At 40.4% G+C, this 24,617-nt stretch overlaps 1 protein-coding gene across 3 annotated transcripts in view; it reads left to right on the top strand.

The window, feature by feature from the left end:
* Positions 1-24,617, top strand: part of DNAAF8 (dynein axonemal assembly factor 8) — a 96,934-nt gene that overhangs the window by 20,689 nt on the left and 51,628 nt on the right. For all 3 annotated transcript variants that reach the window (XM_069809718.1, XM_069809717.1, XM_069809719.1), the window contains exons 11-13: positions 10,504-10,695; positions 13,304-13,459; positions 18,186-18,380. In XM_069809718.1, the coding sequence (XP_069665819.1) occupies positions 10,504-10,695; positions 13,304-13,459; positions 18,186-18,380 (543 nt within the window). The remainder of the gene's footprint in view (positions 1-10,503; positions 10,696-13,303; positions 13,460-18,185; positions 18,381-24,617) is intronic.

Here is a 24,617-nt window from a genome sequence, read left to right as displayed (position 1 = left end):
CATCTTATTGCAGCTTCACCTTACAGCTGGCTTACAAAACAAAAATGTTCAGGCATGCGAGTCATTCTAGCTTAACAAATATATTATGTGGATACTTTCTTCTCCATCTTGTAAACATAGACTTTATAACCTTTCTGTCACAATTGGTAAGGTTTTTTTTATATTTATACACTGTTGACTCAGCTCACTGATGTCAGGTAAAATTCTCAACCAAAAGATTTTCTGCTTGCATTCCCACAAAGCTAAAATTAACAATAGACTATGGCCAAAATCTTCCTTGCCCTTTTACGGCCTTATTATCACTTTGATCTGATATCACTTCAATAGGAAAATCCCTGACAAAATTCCTGACAAAATTCCCGGGTCGTACTTACCATCAAGAGCAGTGCTGAAGCATTGTATGTTCAGTTACTGTGACAGCTACCCTGGATTAGCACAGTATGACTGAAAGTAGAGGTTGATTTCCAAAACTTGTAGAAATATTTTTAGTTCAATTACTGGTACCATAGATTTTTTTTTATGTAGTAAGTGTGTCTATCTGCACAGTTGTCAGTGAAATGCTTTTGATTCTTTACCTGTGCTACTAAAATAGGTGCCTGTGATTTCCAGGCATACTATTGTATGGGTATCTTGATCATTTTAAGGCAGTAGTGCTGGCATCAACATCGGAAATTGCCTTTTTCTTACATCTTACCTGAGCACAAAGGGTTGCTCAAGGACGTTGACTGTGGGTCCCAGGATCCCAACCCAACAGTTTACCAGCTGGACTGTACTACTTGGGCATCTTAACTCCATCGTAGAGCTGCTTACATGAATGCACTTAGGTGATGTCCTAAGCAGTATTTAAAAAAATCTCCATTTTTATTGCTGTGTGGAAAATGCATAAGGGAAAAGAACTGTAAGAAAGTGAAATTCATGTCTTGGTAGAAAGAATGTACAAAGGCCTGATCTACCAGTTATGAAAGGAATGTATTTTGTGCTAGTTCTGTACAGAAATGCCAATTTATCTCCAACAAAGTGGTGCAATGTACATATTTGGAGAAGTCGAGGAAAACTGTAAAATCTTATTTCAGTTATAATGATCTTGTGACACAGTAACTGAATTTTTCTATAACTGTATTACTCTAAAACTGATCTCGTAAGTATAAATTGCCCTGTGACCAAATGTTTTCATTTACACTGAACCAAAGCAATTGCTACATTTGCAACTGTGTGAATGTAATTGAACCCAGCATTTAGCTCTTGCTATTATTTTACTATAGCTTTAAAAAAACCCATTAATTGTAAAAATTGCAAAATATTTCCTACACTAAATCTTTTTCTGACATCAGAGCTGAATTTGTCTTGTGCTTCACTCTAGGTCTTCTCACTCTCTTAGATTGACTCTGCGGGGTTGTGGCCAGCAGTTATGTGCCAAACAGCCAGCAGATGGCCCCTGAATTCCTCCCTTTTTTTACAGTGAGGTATTTAATGAGTTCCTGAAACAAGATTAAAATCTCTTGTACTTAATGAACCTGCTGCCTCAACTCAAGAAAGGCTTAAAAATAAACTAAGGCAATTAGAGATGTAGTTAAATTTAGCATGCAAAAACAGAAGGCCAACATTCCTGTTTGTACCACCCGTCCAGCACACAGGATCCAGAATAGCATGGAAGCTCCCAAGAAAAGGTTTTTCTAGCATACGTGACTGTTAGCTGGCACAGAGCCTGTATTTCTGGCCTCCTCTTCATCTTCCCGCTTGGTACCAGTGAAAGCAAATGGGGGGGCGGGATTTGCTGGCACAGTACTTTATGCTTAGGTTGAGCTTAGCTAGTTTATGGTTTCCTTGGCTGTAGTCAGCAAGCCAGAGGAGCTGAGGCTGCTGCTGCCTCTGCATTGGCTCAGGATGGCACAGATCTATCCTAACGATTTGCCTTAATAGGCAAAGCAGAGAATCCAGCCTTTAAACGTCTTTGTTATAAACAACATCCTTTACACAGGCAGAGTCTGCTTGCTTGCTCTCCATGTTCTCTGAGTAAGAGATGTTATGGAAGTGTGTGCTTTGGCACTCTAAGGGCAAAAAATTAAAGCAAGTCAGGAACTTTACAGACTGATGACTCTTCTCAGTAGTTCTCTCACACAACCAAAGCAGTTAAAAAATTACATACAGTAATCCTGCTTTAATAACCTGTTGTCTGCTTCAGTAGGTTTCTCAGCCAAATTCTATATATGCTCAGAACCAGGAAACTCACCTTCTGTACTGAATGCAACAGGACCACCAAAAAGCCATAGAGAACCTTCCATTTAAACTTCTGCTCGGAGATCCAGTCTGATGGTTTCACAGGGGCTCCCACCTTTGTCCATTGCACTTTCTATCTATGGAACGAATTGAACAGTCAGGTCTTTACAAAGAAATGACTGCTTTCAGTGCTGTTTCTCTGATTGGAGTTTGAAATGGCCCCAGGAAAATGTGAAATATTTAATCCTTTATATTCCTTGGCATATCTTCGAAGTGATTAAAATGAGTTTAGGCTTATGCTTGAATATACTTATGCATGATCTTGACAGATGGGAACATTCGTTGCTGTTGCTTAAGGGAAAGGTTAATATAAGTAAAAAGAATATAGTTTCCAGAATTACATGCATGAACTTGCTGCCAGTAGAGGTCCTAAATACTCCTCCATTCACATTAGCAGGATGGTTCAGATGAAACTTGAAGAGAAGAAAATAATGTAAAATGTCCATGGGCTAAATTCTATTTCTCATTTAGAAAAGGACAGGAGGACAGAAAACCATTTCTGTACCTTTTGTCTCTTCGGGTCTTGCTCTTTGACAGGTCCTGTGTTTGTTGGCAGAAGGAATAGCTACCATAAGTTTGCAATGTGTATGAAGAAGTGCCAGTCACGTTTAATTATATAGGGAAATACTTTCTGCCATGCATGTCTTTCTTAGAATCAGAATTGAATTCACAATTTCTGGCATTACCTCAGGGCTGTGATCAGTGATGCTATTTGTAGATGAAAGGAGGCTGGATCTGTCCTGTTTTTCGAAGAAGATGTACAGGCTTGTCTGACACAGCCACACTATTGTTAAAGAAGCTGTATAGTTTAAACTGTAATCCTAGTTTTTCTTATGCCTTCTTGTTTAGCATTATGACTTAGGTTGGACTACAGTTCAAAATCTTAACGCACTGGAGGATAAGCTTGGTCACAACTTGTAACCACATTATTACACAAATAATTATGGAAGCATTATTCTTAGTGGCAGGGAATGGAATTCAAGGCTTTATCTGAGATTATAGAGTGGAATTATCCTGCTGTTAGTTTTGTTTTAAAAACATAGAGCTCTGCCAGCTATGTGCCAAGCACCTGGAGTTCCCACAAGCTTCAGTGGACATTGTAAGCACCTAGCAGATCTCAGAATCATAAACCCCCCATATTTACTGCCTTGGAGAATTTACAGGTCTGAAGGGTTATCTGCATAGTATTTTGCAGCTGGATGCAAGGTCATAGAGTCTGTATGACAAACTGGACACAATCCATTTCTAAACTGGAAGCTCATAGTTTGAAAAGCAGGCCACTTGAGCTCTGGTAAAACTACCTAATAGAGCAGCTGAGCATAGTTTGCAAGCCCCACCCCCTCTCTTTTTTGGGGGGGGGGGGGGGGGGATTTCCATAGAGTATCAGGGGAAATACTGGAAAAGATAAATAGATTAAAAACTAGAAAAAATAAGGCTTTACCCAAATTGATAAATGTAGGGTGACTCTCCTGGAGTATCAAACTAGAGCCATTTCAACAGTATTTAAAGCCAGCTAGGATCATGTGTCAAATACCAGCCTAGTTTTCAGATGGCTGAGGACCAATGCCATGTTCTATCTCATTTCAAAGGGACCATGTACAATTTCCTTCCCTGCTGCGGGTCTGGAAATCATGACATATTTTATTTGTGAGGCAGTTTGAAATCATTTGAAGAACAATGCTATGGACGATATAGATACTACTGTTCAGGTTTTAAAGGACAGGATACTCTTCTGAGTGCAAAGAAAGGGAACAGAGGTTAATTTTGAAAGTTTCAAGATAATCTTACACTGTTCCTCTTCAGAGTGTTTTACAGGCTTTTAATAGTTAATCCAGCTAGACAGGGACTAGGATAAAGAAATACTATCCTAACTTCACAGTTTCACAAGGAAATACTCCATTCCAGCACCAGGACTGAGGCACAAGTTCCTGATTCCCAGTCTTTTGCTCACATGAAATGTGTAAGTAATTAAACTTCATTTACTTATTTCAGCTGCTTCTCATTAACCAGGAGTATAAGCTCATTAGATGAGGAACTTTTTGTTACATGTGCTCAGAACACCAGCACAATGAGGCTATGAATCCTTCCAAGCCTCTCTAAGTGTTACTGTAGTGTAAACACCAATCATGGAAAAGGCACTTCTCATTTTTAATGATTATGTGTCAGAAAGCAAACAAAATCAAATAGGATTCAGTGTTACTTTGATTTAAATTTTAGTGCAATTTTCAGAGCAGTTCTTTGTTTACCTGAGGAGTGGAGCCTTTGTCAGAAAATTTTCCCACTTCTAAAAAATAAATTGTATGTAAAACAGCTGCTTGTTACCAGTTATTTGTGCCAGTTATTTGGATGTTTTTTAGCTGCATTCAGACTTGTTGCTAAATGGCCTCTATTTAGACAGTTTTTCTTGAACATATTTGGGTGAAAATACCCATTTGCAAACACTTTTGGTTAGTTAACATGCTTTACAACCACATGAATGTTCTGTGCTCTAATGAACACTAGAATTATGTTGGAATTGGTCCTTAGTCATCTGAAAGCTAGGCTGGTATTTGATATGCTCCTAGCTGGCTTTAAATACTAATTAGAATATTCTATGTCCTAATGAAGCAATTCCAGAGCAATTCTATCAAGGAAGTCATCGTTGCTTTAACTATGCTTGCCTATCAATGCTGACTGATAGATATGTTTGTTTCATTCATAGAATTCTGGTCTAGTGAACTCAGACTGACTAGAAAGATATTGTCCAAAAAAGAACATTAGCTGGTTGTGTAAGACTCTCTAATACTAATAATGTTCCAGGCCCTGGACAGCAAGAGGTCACGGTAAGACACACCAGCATACATAAGAGAGGCAGCATGGCAGGGGCACTGCTGTGTACTCACATCAGGAATACTGGCAGGACAAGCAGAAGTGAGCAGGTTAGGACAGGAAGCAGTCTAGGGTACAAGATTCTTATTCAGGAGAAAATGTCTGATGCTGCAGAGTTGTGTTGTTCACTGAAGATAGCAGAAAAACTGTATGTTGAATTTTGGGCCAAAAATAATTTTGTGCCTATGTGGTACTGAGTGATCACACAGTATCTATCTGCTAACTTATTCTATGGGCCAGATCCTTGTCTCTTGCCAGAGGGGTTATGCATATCTTTGATAACACAGATGAGCCATTAACTGTATCGAAGCAGTTGAGAATTCCCTTAATGCAGGCTAATGCAGAAGTGGGATAGAATAGTGTAATTCACACTACATCACATCTCTCTGTTGTCTTCATTTGTGTTGGGAGGGATTTTTGAGCCAGAAATGTAACCAATCCTAGCTATCATTAGCTGTCTGCCAGTGTTGTGGTGGCCATAAAGCTACTTTAAATTGCACTTGGGGTTGACCGTGCTCAGCTGGCAGCAACATGAAAAGGTATACAAAGTGAATTTTGCTGTCCTTGGTTCCTGTGCTGAGCAGAGCTCAGTTCCTTTCTGTGTGTCACATCTGAACTGCACTCCTACATTCAGTAATTTCTGGTGACAAGCTGACGTTTCTCTTTGACACTTGCCCTCTTTATGCTCCAGCAGAGACACTGTCTAGCTTTAGCACACTCATACTGCCAGAGATTGAAAAGTGGTTTCTTCTGAATCAGGAGAGGTTATATTCTTCATGCCCAAGACTAAGAATAACTGTTCCGAACAAGAAGAAAATTCTCAGGAAAGAATTTTTTTTTTTTTTTTTATTTTTAACTTGGATGATATGTAATGCCCTAACTGAATTGGAGAACTACAGAGATCATAGCAAATAATGCTTCCATTACGCAGCTCTTTGAACTCCTGCAATCTTACTTTGGCAGAGTTATCTGCTTTGGAGGATCATAACTCCTCCATTTTAGCAATGTGAAGCTCAGTTCAGATCAGAAAATTTCAATAACATCTTTCCACCACCATATTTTTCAGATCCATAACCTCAGCATGTTTGATACTCAGAAAGCCCTTGATGCTATAGAGAGTGAACCTAGTACAAAAATGCATTAACAGAAAGACCATTTAGACCATTAACATCAATCGTACTCTCCTTTTTATTATTAAATGTTGCTTTCCTAATTACCGTATGTTCTGCTGGTTGCATGCAGGAAATGCAGATACTTTCCTCATTCTTAACTATTGTTCCCACTTTGCAATGATAAAGCAGTTCTTTGAATGGTTTCAGAGTTTTTTCCACAATTTAACATGGAATTTCAAATAATCTAACAGATGGCATTGTTATTTTTCCTTCCCCACAGAATGAAAATGAACAAACACTTGACATTTCCAATATGTCTTCATCTAATGCAAGAATTTTTAGAAGCCATGAAAGAGTGTTATCTGCTTTGCCTCAGATGGACAGAATTCTTAAATGTGTCCTAATTATCTACTCTCTTACATTAGCAACATGACTGCACGGAAAATAGATGTATAACCACATAATCAACATGCTTGCGTTTTGTACTGCGAGGTCTGTCTATAATGAAGCGTGAACATGCAATGCTAGAGCTATTTCAATGTAAAAGTATAGAATTTTCATTAGAGAAATTAGCTAGAGCTGCTAAAGTACCTAGAAATCAGCTCACATTTACAAATGTACAGCAGATGCATCATTTGGCAAAAGATTTCTGCAGTCAGTAATTTGCCATTCATCAGGGATTGCCTCTTAAATCTGTGATCCAAGCTGGGGTGCAGATGACATAGAAGGATAAATTTAGACATGGCTGAAAACAATTATTTTGATTAAGCCTCTAGCCAATGAGAGTAAGAGTCTTCTTATTCCTCCCCTTCCCCCTCACTCACCCCCTCCAGGGGGGAGGAGACTGTGTGAGTAGAACTTATCTTCATTTTACATGCAGTGGATGTTTTGATTTAGCTCTTGCTGTTGTAGAGTCTATTCAACATAGTTGAGAGTGTTTTTTGATTGAATATGATACCTTGCTTCAGTGCTAGCATCAGTTAGTATTGGAAAAGGTGCTAGAAGGGAAATATCAATGTTTTATTTACCTGCAAAAGAGAGACCATATCTGGGGGGGGGGGCGGAATTAAAAATTGGTTTCTCCCTGACCTATCCTTCCACTGGGAGAAACCCTCAGGCTGGGTGAGCTGATTCTGCTGGGCAATGCTCACTGCTTGCTTCAGCCTATGTGGTGAAATGAAATTTCTGAACAGCAGTTGGTAGTAACTGCTTTCACTTGCTATCAGCTTTGTACTTAGCTGGACACCAGCAGCAAACTTGTCATCTGGTCTTCTTGGCTCCTGAGGTGCCACTCATCATTCCAGCCTCTGACAGTTTTGATAAAGTTTCTCAGTCTTAAGGCAACAGAGTTGTTTGTCCAATCTAGTATGCAGGTATAGTAAAAGCCATACTAAATAGTTTTTAAAAAAAAAAATCAAGAAAAGCATCATTTAACCTATTTGAGCTATTTTAATAGAAACAAAATGGCATTAATCTTGGCTGACAAACTTGTGTCTGCTAAGCTTTGGATTACTGTGATCATAAACACCTCTGTTTTTAAAAAAATGGATGTAAAATGCCACTTTTAAAATGATTGTACGGATGCCTTCATGTTACAGGTTTTTTTCTTTATGAATAGTAGTTTCCTTTGGGGCTATGCCTCTGTGTGTGTAACTTCAACACTGCTATAGCTGAAGGCTAGAATATATGGGTATCCTTAAGTTGTCTTGCAATTCCTTTTTCTTCTTTTTCTTTTTCAGCGTGGATTTGGCAGGAGGTTTTGGCTGCTTAGTGCTTCTACTTGCACTGTTGTTATGTTAGAGTGGAGAAAGATGGCCAGAACTGGGGGTGGAGGGGTTGGAAAATCAAGCTGAAAGGTTGTAAATGGCAATATTGTAAACTATAATTGCAAAATAAAATAGCAAGCACTTTGGAAATAGGGAATTTTATCTTATTTACTCTATGGTAATCGTTGGCACTTGACTACAATCAGCTGCAAGCCTGTCTGTGATTGACAGCACAATTCTAGCCAGAGCAACCAAAAATAGCCTAGCATTTAAGTAATTTTAGTCTTTTTATAATCTAATACCATCACAAATAAAAGCCCGTGTAACATGTAGGCAAATTGAACTCTCTTCACAGGTAGACTAAGGTAAATGGGGCAATGCTGTGGGAAGGCATACTCAGAAAGCACTGAATATATCTTTCTTCAGCAATTCTTGCCCAGAATTAAGTAGGATTAGTCCATTTTTTCTTCATTAGCCTCAATATTTCTGAAATTAGTTAAATTATTCTATGCCTAGATTCTTGTTGGGGTAAGGAGGCTGGCAGAAGGAGGAGAGGGAAGGACCAACATTGATCAAAACCTCACTCATTCTCAGAAAGAACCTTAATAAGTAAAATTCTTAGCTGATCTTGGTCAAAAAACCTATTGAGCCCTCCCCTGCTGCTAGGCCAAGCAAATATGAAATAGTCAGAACTTTCCTGCTGAAGCATTGGTAGATACTGGTTTAATCTTTAGCTCTTGAGTTACTTCCTGTCATTGATCCCCACACCCTTGTTGAGAGAGGAAGAAAAAAAATCATTTCTCCAATATAGGATGTAGAAGAAGGTCATCTTTTCCTGAAAGTCTCCAAGTTTCTTTTAAGGCTTCTTCCTCAGAGAATTACAATGGTAGGGTCAAAGCCCTAATGAATTCTGTGAGCTCCCCAGGACTACAGTAGCATTAGTAATGTAGAACTGCAGCATCAGAAGCTTTTGCAGGACTATTTTTCCTTTATAACTAATTGCAGTTTTTATTTGGTACTTGTAGGCAGAGCTGTGTCTGTGGCAGATATTTTGGCGCCAAAACACTGGATGATGCAATAGCTCTGCTTGTGGTTTTTTATTAGTATATTTTTTTCAAAACTGTTTTAAGGAATTGTCTATTTTGAGGATAGGCAGGGAAGTCAAGCTACATCAACTTGTCAAGTTGAATACTCATTAAACACCTTTGTAGGCATTTTAATTCAGAATTGCAAGTGGCTTTAATTGGATTTATCTTACTTTGCTTCCAAAGTAAATTTTGGTAAATCAAATTTAGGTTAATTCAGTGTAAAGGTGTGGGCAGACATCCTCGTTAAGGGCTACCTGGAGCAACTGAAAACATTACTGCTTAGCTGCTCCTCAACACCCTCCTGCTCCCTTTGTGTTCCTATAGTGTTCCACAGCTCAGCTCACAGAAGGGGGTGCTTGCTAGTCTCATACTACAGTAGGTTATTTCAGATTAATTCTGCTCACCTTTATTAGCAGTTTAGTCTGTTGGCTGATTGTGTTGACATGTACAGGAAATGTAGTCATGTTGCACTTTGCTGACTCTGCAGTGGGGAGTTGATGCTCTAACAAGTAGCTTGGAAACCTTAACTCTGTAAACAGGTCTGCTTATTTCCAAAATGAATGTGTGTCCATGCCTGTAGAATATATGCACTCAGCATGCCTTGGGGCCGGGGGGGGCTGAGGGTCCTTATTAAAGGATCACGACTGTTGAGGAGCAATACTCTTAAGTATACTGGAGAATCTCTGTGATTTTAGGGACTAGCTTCTTAATTTACGAAATAAATGGCAGGGACAGCAAATTGAACATAGATAGGGATAGCAAGCCAGCTAATAATTACAGCTGCAGCTACCGCATCTTTGGAAGAACAAAAGAGATCCCATAAATAATAATTCCATAGCTCAAGCTTGAAGTTGTTTCTTAAAGAATGGGTCTCTTAAAGGAGAGGGAATTTGCATCCTAAATAACCAAGTATCAATACTAAAGTAAAGAAAGGAGATGAGTTCACTTAAATGTAACATCATCTATGAAATGAGGTGTGTTAGATGAAGCAGAAAATAATGAAAGTTTTCACCCTTCTATCAGACTAGTTTTGAAGGCATTTCACTGATTTAAAAAAAAAAAAAAAAAAAAAAGCCAAAACACAGAATCTTAAAGAATACAGAATAAATTCAATCACACTATTTCCAGCTGTGACCATGTAATCTTCCATTCACCGAGCAGTGTTTGACTAAGTGAAGACCCAGGTGACAGCTCTCCAAGAAAAACTGAAGTGCTCAGGAAGGTGTCACTGATATAATGACCTAGCTTTTATGGCTTGTGCTTCATCTTTGATAAATGCTCGCTAGATATTAATTGCCCCTCCTGTGATGGCAATGAATGTGATTCATTCGTGATGATGAATACAGTTCCAGTAATCCAAATGACTTCCATTTTTATACGTTTCTTTGACAGGAAGCCTCTTATTTGCCAGATATTGACACATTGCCTAGACCACACAGTATGAAAAATGAAATGCTGCTTATGACCATTTGGCTGTCAAGTTGTGGCCAAGTAGCTACAGATCAGTGCAGTGGGCAGCTGCCTAACATGGTGCTGGGAGCAGCCGACATCTACCAGACCCTTGTGATGTGGCTTCTCTCTCTGGTGAGTATGTGCAGTGACAGTGCACAAAAGAAGGTTCTGCATGATTAAGGCTGTGTTTGTCCCTCCAGTGAATATATAATCATTCTTGGAATCTCCTTCTTCCAACAGCTACAAAACAGTGGTTGAACAAAGGGGAGAAATTATGTTCTAACTCACCTTAAAGTCAGTAAATAAAAGTCTTGCTGAAGTCAGTGGGAGCTGGATTGTGCCTGTAGTTTATGAAGAACAGGGGACAGAAAGTAAAAAACTGTTGGGCCAGACTCGCAATAGTGAAAAGTGACTACTGGAAGTAGAGGGCTGTCTAAGTATTGTACTTTGTCCTTGGCAAAAGAAGCGAATGGGCACAGGTGCCTATTTCTTACCACTTGTTAAGAGAGATCCTTTCTGATAGTCAAGAGAGCTATAAACAAGTGGTGGTTTTTTTCATCTTAATTGTCTTTTGGATCAGATATTTTTCTCATTTAAAGAAACCACCTTTTCCTCACTCTTCCCATTCATCCCATATTAGCCTTTTCCTCTAGGGAAAACAGGCAACGTGTATTTTCCCTCCCCATCCCTCACATTGGCCTCATTCTTTTCCCTGGTTAAAGACATTGACACACCAGTACCAATACATGCGCTCAAGGTAGATTTCACCCTGAGCGGACAGCCTGCACAAGGCTTTTAAATCACTTAAACTTCACTTAAACAGTATTAATTGTTAAAGATGTTCACACTTCCATTAAAATATTGCTAACATTCTTTAATGCTAGTTCAGTGCTAATGAAAATTGCCACTTGAACAGCCCCAGAGTCTGAATCTTCCATTCAGAAACTAGTTAGTTCATGACCAGCTGCAGTGTGAGCTTTCTTCCCTTATGTTACTCCCATTTAAAAAACATGAGCTCTGACTTGTAGCAGATTCTCCAAGCCTGAAAGGATATCTCAGCTTCCAGGGATCACTGTCACTCTACTAAGACTGTAGGGTCAAATGTTGTGATGGACTTTGTGTCCAAGAGAACCTGGGGTAAAATCCACCAACTGATTTCACACAGGTTCTCAAACAGCTGTTGGATAGCAGTGAAAAGGTCTGCATTTCTGTAATTAAAAGAAGTGGAAAGATGGAGGCATTTTTAGACCAAATTCTCATCTGGTCATAATCTCTGTAATTCCACTGATTCACTGGCTTCCTGGCTTGTGTATATCAGCATATCTTTATTGATTTCATTGAAGATATGCTGATTTCTACCAGTTGAGAGCGTGATCCTCCAGATGCAAGCATTCCCCAGTGGCAGAGCTGCTACAGAATTTCCCATGTGAAACCAGTGTTCAAAGCAGTCAAGGACTTGGTTGTGCTATTTTGAGTGATACAGCTGACCTATGCAACAGTTTGAAAATCCACTCAGGCCCTGTGTTGAGAGCATATTTCTAAAGGCATTTATCTCATTGTAAATAGTTTTGGTTTATATAAGCAGTAAATAGCAGAGCTGTTAATCCATCTAGAGATCATGGTGATGGTATAAACCATGAGAACAAGACTTAGTGTTTTCTGTATTCACCAGAACCCTGGGAAGGAATTATAGTCCTGTAATTCACACTTGCCTGTCTCTTCATCTAGCGTGTGATCTGGCTCAGGCAGAACCTGAACACTGCCTCACATGGCTGCTATTCCTTTCTCATGGCTTTGCTGGTTGCCTGTGTCTGACTTTCCCATAGCCTTCTGCCCTCTTTCACCTGCTGCCCAGGTTTTAGGATGCTTTGCAGCACTACAGTGCCTTCCCAGTCTGTTTCAGGTATCTTTCCTGTCTCTTTTCTTTCCTGTAATGAAGTTTCTCATGTATACTGTATGATAAAGTGCATCATGTTTCAGTCTGAGCAGCTGTAGGAGCCAATGAGTGGTCTATCCTATTGGAACCCTATCTCTGGAACTAAACTGATACTCATGATGAAAGATGTCCAATGTTCATCTTGGGGTTGACAGAAGTCACTTTTTACCCTTCTTGTTTTGGATCAGATAGTTATATTGGAAAATAGAATGTGCACAAAAAAATCCATCAAAAAGAAATCACCTCAGTCTAACTAAAAGATATATTCACTGGACAGGGATTGATGTGGTTTTGGCTATTAGTGATCACTAATAGGAAAGACAAAGGCTTATTAAGGAAACCTGCACTAGCTCCTCAGAATGGCATAATCACTTAGCATTGATTTTTGAACTGAAATTGGATTGATCTCATTATCATTAATAAGGCAGCACATGGTACCACTGTGACAAGAACATGCAGTACAGCATTGACAAGGACTGTTCTCATTTCTTGCTAGACTAGGGAACTAATGCAAGTTCTTGCTTTCACATAGTGAAACTGGTGGAAGTCAGAGCTTGCAAGTCCTTGCTGAGAAAATATATCCTATGACTTGTCAAAATCTACATGTTATTCCTATTTGATTTGGTCTTTATTGATTTTTCTACTGGCTAAACCACAGCTAATCTACTAATCAAGCGAGAGTGCTCCCTGGATTATTGTACATTATGGGGTTCTACTCAAAAGCAACAGAGCAAGATAAACGGTTATTTTCAGTCTCTAAATACAGCTGTCTGAAAATGAAATTATGTTCAAATGGATTTACAGGTGCCTCCTGTGAAAATGAAAGATGGACCTAAAGCTCCGTTTCAGGTGGTAGGGCTGCAGCAGGTCTGGCGAGAAGATGGCTTGGCCCTATATGCTTGTCTAATGCCAGCAGATGAGTGTTCAGCCCACAACAGCACTAAGATCCAGAAGATAAAAGTGAGTAGCAGCATTTACACTTGCTAGTCATGCACAACAGCCATAGGCAGTAACCACTGTTTTTTTACTAAAGACCAGGCTTGGATATGCCAATTCAACCTCAAATTTCAGCGAGCCAGGATAGAGCAGCACAAGCGCTGCTCTGAATTAGAATGGGGGAACAGCCCAGTACTGTGGGAACTGAAAGATTGCTTACAGCTAATTGCCAACTCAAGCTGTCCTCAGTTATGCTGAATTTAGATTATGTGCAGATGAGAAACCAGCTCTCTGTGGCATAGTTTTTTTGTCTCTACTGCTCATTAGCTGTTAAAATATTTTTGGTGTGGCTGTAACCCCACGGTGCAAAAATTTGACTGGATTCAGAGGAGACATACCTTTGGCATGTATTACGGATTTTCCTCTTACATTTTAACCATGTGAAGAGTGTGGCCCACGAGAGGGAGTATTGTCTTGCTATTTGGCTCCCAGGAGTCGGGGCCTGGAGGCAGGAGCTGAGACTCTGTTCCCTCAACTCTGGTACACTATAGAGCCTGTGCTGTGCAAAAAAAATGCCAAGCTGAAAGGTCTAGCACACAAGCTGAAAATCTAGCACGTGTAGGTGGCGCAATGTAACGTAGGGCATGATATGAACTTGTGTCCTGAAAACAGCAGAGCTATGATATAGCAGCTCTAGGCTCTAGTTCGATGGTTCTGTCTTTTCACAGAGCTAATATGATACAGATTGGTACTCTGAGCATCTCGTTCTGTTTCTTTTTTGGACACAGCTTTTTAGATATTATTGCTACTCTTGCCCAGTATAAATATCTATCCTACCTATGCAGTATAGCTGACTCTTGCTGGACAATGTACCCAGGTATATCTGGGGAGCAGTGATCCTTGTGTACCCTGGATCTCTTGTGGGGCACTTGCATGAATAACTCTCCTGTTACTGAATAACCTTTGAGATGCTGGCCCTGTACTTTGTTGAGGCTGGCAAGTATCTCTTAGGTGGCTCAAAGCAACACTTGTGGCTTTGGTGAGCTGGTAGTGGATTTTCTATTCTGTTTTTGCCTGCTTCATCCCTGGTGATGTTAACAGGAATGTGACAATAGTTGTGCTCATTCTTGACACTTCCTCTATGCTGAAAAGACCCCATAGGACCCAATAGCAGGTGGTCTTAGGGGGGCTCCCATGTATGTGAGTCACACCTGCTGGAAACATCATGTGAAGTATAAATGGAAGAGGAGGTGTAAATGTGTTTTAAAAACACACTTAAGCTTCCCCTACTCAGCTGCAGCAAGCATTCTTCACTTGCAGCTGCCTGCCTGTGAGCAGAAAAGATTAAATTTCCCATGATGTATCATAAAGCCTGGAGTATGACAGCTGTGGCTCCAGTGCTCCTGCAAGTAAATGATTGATGCCGCAACAAATGCCATGATTAAAACACTACCAAAAAAACCCAACCCCAAAACAATAAGCAACCTTTCCGTGAGTGTTTGAGCACCTGTTGGCAGAAGCAGCAGGGCTAATAAGACTAAGCAGCCTGCTAGACTGGACAAGGGCTTAATGTTGATTTCTGTCTAAGGCAACTGAATTCAAGGTGTTTGCTCTATGGAGCAAAGAAAATGGAAGAACAGAGACTGACCTGCCTTCTGTCCACTTGCCTTGTTGCTCTCTGCTGATTTCAGCTGAGTGGTTGGCCAAAGCATCAAAATTATTGAGCACTGAGTATGCTCAAAATATGTATCCCATGTTATGCAATTGAATGAAATTTTGAAGCTGCAGGCTCAGGCTGCTCAGAACACTTGGTTGGAGCTGGGAGGGGTTGTATCACAAGTTGGTGGAACAAGCCATACGGAGTTTCTGGTCCATATATAAATTGTAAATGCTATTCTGATGCCTAATTTACAGTTACTGACACTGCTGTTGAGTTCAGCTAGTATGCACAGCAGCTAACATACCAGGCATTTGGACGGTGTTCCTCAAAGCAAGACTATGTGTAACTAAGGCTTCCTCTCATTAGAAGCTCTGCCATATGTCTTCATGGTAACAATGACTTTTGTCAATTTTGCTTTCCTGAGGTGTTTGTAAAGCTGCTGCTTTCCCCAACAGAGATCTAAGCTTACAAGAACAACAAAGTCTTTCAGAAGTGTCAGCTGCAGCAGAGACAAGGAAAGCAACAGCAACTAGTCCTACCTCCCCATTCCTACCCTTGAGCAGCTTCAACTGTCGTTGGAGAGAAATGTGGTAGATTTTACTCTTCACACTTAAGTCTTCAGTCTCTCACTGTAGTGTTAAAGTACAGTTTTTAATGGCTGAATCTGATGACAAAATTCTGTTGTGGCATTTATTGGTTCTTGTTCCAGTTGTCTCCTATGGGCACAAAGAGAACCACTTATCAGGGCTTACCTCCAAAATATGACTGGGTTTCCAGGTGTTTTTGTTGCATCTATTTGCTATAAGAATGTAGGGAAATCTTAGGGGGTTTTTTTGGATTTTGTAAAAAAGACATACCAAGTAGTGTAAATGTTAACTGGAAACATTATGGCAAATTGATATTTTAATGTTCTTAATGTGTGTAGTCCAGAGTCCATTTTCAGTGCCAAAGATGGGTATGTACAAGATTATGCAACATCCCTGCTTGATGCTAAGAGGGAAATGCCCATCTTTCTCTGTGTATCTGTACTTGTGTCTCATAATAGCAGCAAATGACAGTTGTCCATGGATTTTCTTCAGATTGTAATATGAATATGATTTTTACAGCAAACTTTGGATTGCTAGTCTAAGAACTTAAGGACCTATCTATCAACAAGGCAAGGTTTCACTTTCCCCAGCTTGCTCCCCTGTTAATTCTCAACCCTGGTGTGATTCAACAAGCTGAGTGTGTTTGTCTTGTTGGCTTTGATGTTATTTGATCCTGTGCCTTGTTGCCTGCTGTAGGGTCACAGCTCTAATGATGTGGTACAGTTCATCATTGAGAACTGGACCAAGGCATCCTGCTAGTTTCATGTTACTATAGGTTGTTGCTGGGGTTTTTTGTTGTTTTAGTTTGTTGGGGTTTTTTCCCTCAGTTGTTATTAACTGGAGCTGAGCTATATTCAAGACCTCTAAGCCATCAACTTTTTATTTACTAGCTGCTTCACTGTCACCTGTGTGTCTTTTATTGTTTGTCACATTGTATTTCTCCATCCCAAGGTCTAATGGCTATAAATACAAATATAATAGTGGGTTCTCAAGGCAAAAGCTCCTGTTCTCAGCAGATCAGTAAGCCTTCTGGCTTATTCAACTAGGACGGCATCTATTCCTGCATCAAGTGGTTCTGCTATGTCTCCTCCCATTTTTGTCAGTTTTTTGGTGTTCAGTTTGGTTGCTTTATTTCTGTCCTCCTCCAAACAACTGATAGAAGTGAGGCAAATTTGAACATCCCTGTATGGTTTTGGTTTCTTGACTTGCTGTCAGAACAAATGGTTATACACTCACCTCTTGTAATTCTTGCATGCTGATAGACAAGCTGCAGTTGCAAACATGTCTGATGGGAATTAGATTTGTACACAGTATGCTTTCTAAGAATCTACTAAGCATTCCCAATTAGGCACACTAGCACTGTGCAAAGCAATGTGGTTCTTGTCTGTACACTTCAATCACTTAATTCTGTGGTGGCTCAGAAGAGCTCGCAATCTCTGTCATTAGGTTTGGGCTTTTTTGCAGACCTTTCCTGCTTGAGCTCTACGTTCTAGGTGCAATAATAGCTGGTGTAGAGAAGATGCTTTGCATAATTGTTGATTCTGTTAATTTCTAATTGAGTCTTATTGAGGTCACCAATTTTGTTCTCTGAAAGGCCTGCTAATTAAGAACCAACCTGGAAGAACAAAGGGGCTTAGAGGGGGGGTTAAGTGATGGAAAACTGTAATTTAGCAGTGCAGTATTCAATATTAATGTATTAGTATCAATCTTTCAAAAAACCTTGAAATTAATAAATCTTTTCATTTATATCCCTACGAAACTATTTGCAAATTGTCTTTCTTTATATTGGGCAGTTTTATGGTCCTGTTTATGGCATTTTCTCCCTCTTTAAGTGTGGTATGTAATTGCTTCAGAGTAATATTTGTGGGCTGACGGATGTTGTGAGCCAGTTATTTTATACCAGTGTCGTGCAAACAACTGAAGATTGCTGTTAACTTGGCAGTCATCATCTGTGGTTGAGTTTTATAGCTGAGCAGTCTGAGTGTGTCAAGAGCTCTGGTGGAAGGGCAATGCTGTTAATGTCCCCAGTCCCTTGGCTAAGGGGCACTTTGTTTGAGTCAAGTCTACATGGAGGCATGTCCCCAAGTCATGGGGTGAGCTCCTCCACACAGCTGATGGGCGTGACTGCCTGTTGCAGACAGCATCTGCTCTCAAGTCCCATCTCCTGGGTCAGGAACCCTGACAGTGTCAGAACCTTCAATTCTGTCTTTGAGTGTGGGAGTAAAGATTTTGTGGGGTGATACCAGGATTGTGGGAGGGGTACGCTTTCTTGTGGGTGAGGGGACAACTTTAGAGTGCTGGTTGCAGGGAGACAGGGTGTGACGGTTTGGGAGGCTGAGGGGTGTTACATTAGGGGTTTGGTTTGGAGAATCTGAAGGGCAGATGTGTGAAGCATGAGGCTGGGATGGTTGCAGACAGAGAAAGAACTGCTATGGGTGTATGGTACAGAACAGAAAGTTCTTGAGGCCATCATCAATGCTTTTTAACCATTGACTCTTTGCAGACTAAAGAAGATCTACAAGGAAGATCCATTTTTTACCAGAAGATTTCTGCATTTCTAGCCTGTACACAGCTTCCAGATGTTATCTGGTGGAGGGCAGAACTGGCCAATCACTTCCAAAACCAACTGTGTCCACTTCTTCCTGAAATTCCCTCTGTCCTGCTCAGTTACATCGCTGCTGTTAATCCTGATCCTCAGGTACTGTACAGAAACGCTTGGACTTCCAGTAATTTTTTTTTCTCATAAGGTCCAGTAAAAGTTGTTGTTTTTCCAGTCTTAACAGGTGTTCTTGTTTGCTTTAGCTAAGGTTTTAAACAGAGTTTGAAAACAAATTATTCTGAGCTGTGTAGATTCCACTGAAGTGTATGAGATTACAAGCACATAGCACCTCTTAAAGTCAAGTGCTTAAAATCACTTGCCTGCCTAGAGATGTCTGCAAGAACACTCACATCATGCTGTCTATAAGTAGAATGATAATTAACTTTCTCACTTCTGTCAGGTTAGCAAGTGCTCCATAACACATACTCAAGTGAACAAAATGTTACAAGAATTCATTATGCTTATTGGGGGAGTTTATTCCTTGAGGGCATCCAACACTGCTTTGAGGCCTTTAACAGCCTATCCTACCTTAGTGTAAATATTTTGACCAGGTTTTCAAAGAAACACTTAATATGACCTGAATTCCATACCTTTTGAGGGATTGTTCTACTTATTTCTTTCCCATGACATCACCAGCCTTTGGAAAATCATGGTCTTTTCCCAATATTTCTAAATCAACAAAAACCTTGAGACACGGTTCTAGGGAATGGTAAAGACTGCAATTCTGGTTCACAATGAAGTTTAGTTCTGAAAATAATGTAGCATGAGAACTTTTCTGCAATTTCAACCAGATTTGGGGATTACTATTACTCTGTGAGAATCAATGCCATGAAAGCTTAAGGGCTTAGCAGTGCACTTAGCAATTTGCCTAAAGGTTTATCCCCCTTCTGTGGAGGAAAAGGAGGCTTAATGTTGTTGATTTGCAGTCACTGTAGCTTTCAAGTAGAAGCAAATGCTATAAAGCAGTCTGATGTACTTGTGAAAGATAAATCTGCTGTACACTTTTAAGGCATAAAATAAGGCATCATTTAAAACAGGGCTTTTATGCAAATCCCTTATTAGGGGAATTACAATTCATTAGAAATTGAACAGCAAGATAGCAGGCGCTTTCTGGGGGTGGATCTTTACCTTGATGTCAGAAAAACTGAAGTCAATTTAAAGACCACGTTCTCTTCCTAAGGCCAAATGCTCTGTGCCAGCCAGGTTCCCAGGCCTGTATTACACTGAGACCTCTATGTATCATGGCTTTTTGTTAGATGTATCTTGCAGTTAAACAGAAAGGCTGATTTCTCAAAGCAAGGCTCAATGAGGCAGACTCTCAGCAGGCAGCAGCTAATCCTGTTGTCTGCCCTGAAGCTTTACAAAGTGGTACCAACTGAGAATGTTCCCAAGTGTCATTAAAATACAACCAAAAAATGCTGCATAGAAAATTCAGTATCGTATCCTTTTAACTTCATTGGTTTGAAGATTTTGTACAAGGCCAGTGATCCATGCTTGCTTTTTATGTATTTATATTTATTTTGAGGCAATGTATACAAAACAAAGTGGACCAAAGAACCTGCTACTACATGTTGGAAAAGCATGCAGTGAATACATATTTTTGCACCAGGTAGCTTACGGTCTAAGACAAAAATCCTGAGAGGTTGATGAGACAAATGGGTAGGAGCGGAGGGAGAGGGAACATCAGGTAAAATTGCTGTCTGCTTGTGTACTGACTAGCTCTGTGTATGATTTTATGAGCAATTGTTAGCTGCAATTGTAATAACCTTTAAGCACATTGTCTGTTAGTGCATGAGCCAATGTCGTCTTTTCAGTCAATTGGTCTAGTGTTTTTTCAGTCTGTTCTGGACCCCAAACAGGTTGCTTTTCTTTTGTTATTTTTCTCTGAGGCTTTCTTATTAATGCTATGCATACAGCCTATTAACCTGCAGTAATTCACTTCTGATATGAAGAGTAAACTCACAATGCAGTCATTAAAACCCCAGGTTAGGTTAGGAGTGACATAATCCCTGTGGAAGTTAACTGCAATGTCCCTTGTCAGCAAAAAAAGGATTTCTTCATTTTAGAGTAAAATAAAAGCACTTTCTCCTGTTAAGCCTTAGGATGCAAGTGTTAACCTTAAGGATACAGACAACATACGTAGCCAGTGTTGATGCTTCTTTTCCTGTGCCTGTTTGTTCCATTAAGGCACACTGGATTTTTCTTGCTCTCTCTCAGTTGTTCTGGACAGTGGGACATTTGCCCAAAGGTTGCAACCCCTAATGCTCACCATCTTTTTGGTCACCTTCCAGAGCACCTCCTCAAACTCCCAACCTATACAGGTGCCTGCCGTGACAGAGGAGTCAGGGCATAGCAGTACTGGATGGGTGATTGTGTCAGTGAGATTTCAAGGAAGAAGAGGAACCTCCATCCCTAAGTCAAGCTGAATGAGATTTTTTTCTTTTAGTGCCAGAAAATTGATTTTGTTGCACTTCCTGGTGATCAGTTCCCTACTTGTTGCTCTTTAGTTAGTTTCCCTGCTGACTTCCAGCATAAGGGTTGTGTTTTCTTTTTTGAGACAATAGTACTGATTAAGGGCAGGCCTACACAAAGTTCCCTCCTTGCTTTTCACTTAAGCAAAGCTCCATTTTTTTTAAATTTTTTTTTTTAATGGCTGTTTTGGCTAAGCATAGATAAGAATTCTAGAACTGGGTTCAAGGAGCTAAATTTGCCCTGATGTTGTAACTCAGTGCTGCCAAAAACTTCAAACAGCACAGACTGAACTAACAGGAAGTTCGATGTATGGGAGTGGACTTGCAGAAAGTACAGCAGTTCTTTAATGTGGTATTTCAGACTTTTGGGATTTCCCTGCTAGAGAGTTGCTGGTAACTGTGTTACCAGACAAGCTCTACATGTGCACACTACACACATGCACACAAGCTTTGAAAAGTTGCAAACTTTTTTTCAAAGACTGAAATAACCATGTAGCAGAAGAGCTATGCAATGCTGATGAAATTAGAAATGGCCGTTTCATGCTGTGAAAAAGCAGGCCCAGATGCATCACTTGTTGCTTTGCACAATTAGGTGCCCTGGTTTAACCCCAGCCAGCAGCTAAGCACCATGCAGCTGCTCACTCACTTCCCCAGTGGGATGGGGGAGAAAATCGGGAAAAGAAGTAAAACTTGTGGGTTGAGATAAGAATGGTTTAATAGACCAGAAAAGAAGAAACTAATAATGATAACACTAATAAAAGGACAACAGTAATAATAAAAGGATTGGAATATACAAATGATGCACAATGCAATTGCTCACCACCCGCCAATCAATAGTCCCCGAGTGGCAATCCCCCCACTCCCCCAGTTTATATACTCGATTTGACTTCACGTGGGATGGAATACCCTGTTGGCCACTTTGGGTCAGCTGCCCTGGCTGTGTCCCCTCCCAACTTACTGTGCCCCTCCAGCCTTCTTGCTGGCTGGGCATCAGAAGCTGAAAAATCCTTGACTTTAGACTAAACATTACTTAGCAACAACTGAAAACATCAGTGTTATCAACATTCTTCTCATACCTAACTCAAAAACATAGCACTGTATCAGCTACTAGGAAGACAATTAACTCTATCCCAGCTAAAACCAGGACAGGCAGCTAATTTAGGTATGTGATTGCCCTAACTCTGTGTATAGTCTCTGAAGAGGGAGTGAGAGGCATTTCCAGAGAAACTTTCTGATCTGTGTTTTTAGCATGGGCTCAACAAGAAGACTCTAAGCTTTATAGTTTGAATGCTGTGACATTATTTCATTGACAAGCATCATGGCCTTAGCCCTGCTGAGTGGCTTCAGCATCTTCCACTGTCTTTTACTATAACTTCTTTTAACTTCAATGCTAATAAGAGTCTTGCTCAGAGAACTGCTACATACTACTACATCAGCTTTTCACCCAACTCTTTTCAGGCCTTTGGCCATGTGGGCATTGCCTTTAACACATCTCAAATTGTAATAACTGGTGGTATGCTGTGGTTCAGTGCCTCATGGTGTTGGCAATTATGCTGTTTTGATTTTGGGTTATTGCCCCATGTGTTCTCTCTTTCTCCTTTCACGCTGTGTGAGAAGTAGCAAATTTAGCAGCTTTAAGCAGTACCTAAGCTAGGCCATGTAGTGTTTTGTGGGTCGAAAGTGCAGACTGAGCTACCTGGAGTGCAACAGAATTTGACCAGCTGTTAGACCTGATGCGCATGTTGCTGTAAGCTCTCAGATTTAGTGTATAGCTCAGGGCTGTGCTTTTCTCCTCCAAAGCTTCTGTGGAGCCTGATGCCAAAGCTTGAAAGACATGATTGTTGTGCAGCTGAAATGGGCATTAGGGAGAGATAAAACACCCAGAACAGCACCTCCACATCTGCTTCCTCAAACCAGATCCAGCAGGATGAGACTTGCAGCGTGGCAGGTGCCAGCTGCTGAGTCCAGCAGATTGATGGTTTGAAATCCAGGCTAAAGTTGTAAACCAGGAGGTTCAAAAGGACAGGTTCATCCTGCCCTTTGCTTTCCAAATCTTGCTCGTGTCTTGTCTTTATCTGAGTTGGTGCTAAGGGCCAGATCTCACATGTCTGGCACCCTGAGTCTGCTGTGCAGCCTGATAAAGCTGTATCAACAGCTTTATCGAGAGCACATCATCTGACTGATGATTCCACATGGATATGACTTGTCTGTGAGTAAGACATTTGTCCTGGGGCCTCATCTATATGCATTTATAGAAATTAATCCATAGCTGCAGACACAGAATAGCTGCATGGCTGTATCTTCATGAGGCAGAAGGGTGAAGGTGACATCCTGGCCCTAGCTGAGTCCCGTTGGAGTTTGTCATTGATTTTAGTGGGTCCAGGAGTTCAGGCTGTCATTGGTATTTGTAACTAAAAACCCCTAACCTTTAAAAGGAGAAAGGACTACAATGATGTCTACCAGAGTTGGCACAAAGATGAAGGCATAGCTTGGGGAGGAATAAACCATTATTGTTTTTCATTCTTCGTAAAATTTGATAGCTCGCATTTAAATTGTGACCATCGCTAATTATTCCAGAAAAGAGCAGCTTAAAAGAACTATCAAGCTAATGTGCTTAGCCATTAGTATTGTGCACGATGGGCAGAAAGGGTGGAAGTTACTGTCTCATCCTTTCTCTTCCGTGTTTTAAGATATCCCTTTCTTTATCCAGAAGGGGGACAAGGGAAAGTGAGATGCATCTTCAAACCACCTGAAATACAGTCAGCCGAATTGTACATCTTCAGTGGCAAAGCCCTTAATTAGCCCTCTCTATCCCCAGCCTTTTCGCTGCCTGAGATCTTCCTACTATGCTTCCACATTTCCTATACTAAATCTTTAGCCATCTGAAGTGAGCATGCACAATGGGGAGGGAAGATGTGCAGGAAACAAATTCAAATTTGTGTTAATCTGGATTCCACAAGGAATACTATGCTAATGCATTGGGATTCATGACAGCGGTGAGAGGAGAGAGTTTGAGAATAATGCTGCCTAATTCAGGGGCATGATTCAATGAATCACATCAGACATGAGCCTTGCCTGCATGTTAACATCAAGGCCTTTGCTAGAGTGAGAATAGTGCTTCCTCTGCTGCCACCGATGTGGTCAGTGGGGTTGAAACGGAGAGGTTATATAGATGCAGAATTTACAGTCTGTCTCTGGAGGTAGTGGAGGATGCAGCATCTTTCTCAATGGATTTGGGTGTTGTCCCATAGTGATAATGGCTGAGCAGATCTTTGCTTTGAAAGTACCTTGCATGTGAGGAGATGAGATTGTGGAGTACATAGAAATTCTTCCTGCAGTTTCTGTTTTCCTGCTGTGGCTGGGAAGCAGTCTAGAAGACTCGGTGCAACTTAAAAGACTCTCTTAGATCATCTGACAGCAAAAGCTATTTCTTTGTTGTTGGAAATGAGAATAGAATACACTGTAAGCAAGAAGAAGAGATATTGGATTTGGTCATATTTCTGTATGACAGTTAAAGATTCATGGTTTTGCTGCACATAGCTCCAGTCTTCTCTAAAATGTGCTTATTCTTGTTTCTGCTCAGTGCTTTACAACACATTTTTGTTCTGCTGTGAATTTCCTTCCCATAACTGTCTGGCTTCATCTTGGTAATATTGTCTGAAACAAAGCAGTAGCTCCAGGTTTCTTTTTAATGCTTTTGAAAAAATGGTGCATGTTCAGTCCTAGCTATGGTATAAAGCGGTCTTTTCCAGTGTCTTAAAGTAGCAGAAATCAGAATTTGTCTCCCAAAACAAATAAGAAAAAGGATAATTGACAAAAAAAGAGTAACTACAAATGGGAGGTTTTGGACATGCCCTTCCTTCCT

The sequence above is a fragment of the Haliaeetus albicilla genome, chromosome 22 (genome assembly GCF_947461875.1).
Source record: "Haliaeetus albicilla chromosome 22, bHalAlb1.1, whole genome shotgun sequence".
Taxonomy (NCBI): domain Eukaryota; kingdom Metazoa; phylum Chordata; class Aves; order Accipitriformes; family Accipitridae; genus Haliaeetus; species Haliaeetus albicilla.
Note: the sequence above shows the minus strand (reverse complement) of the source record. Positions and strands in the feature narration are given on the sequence as shown.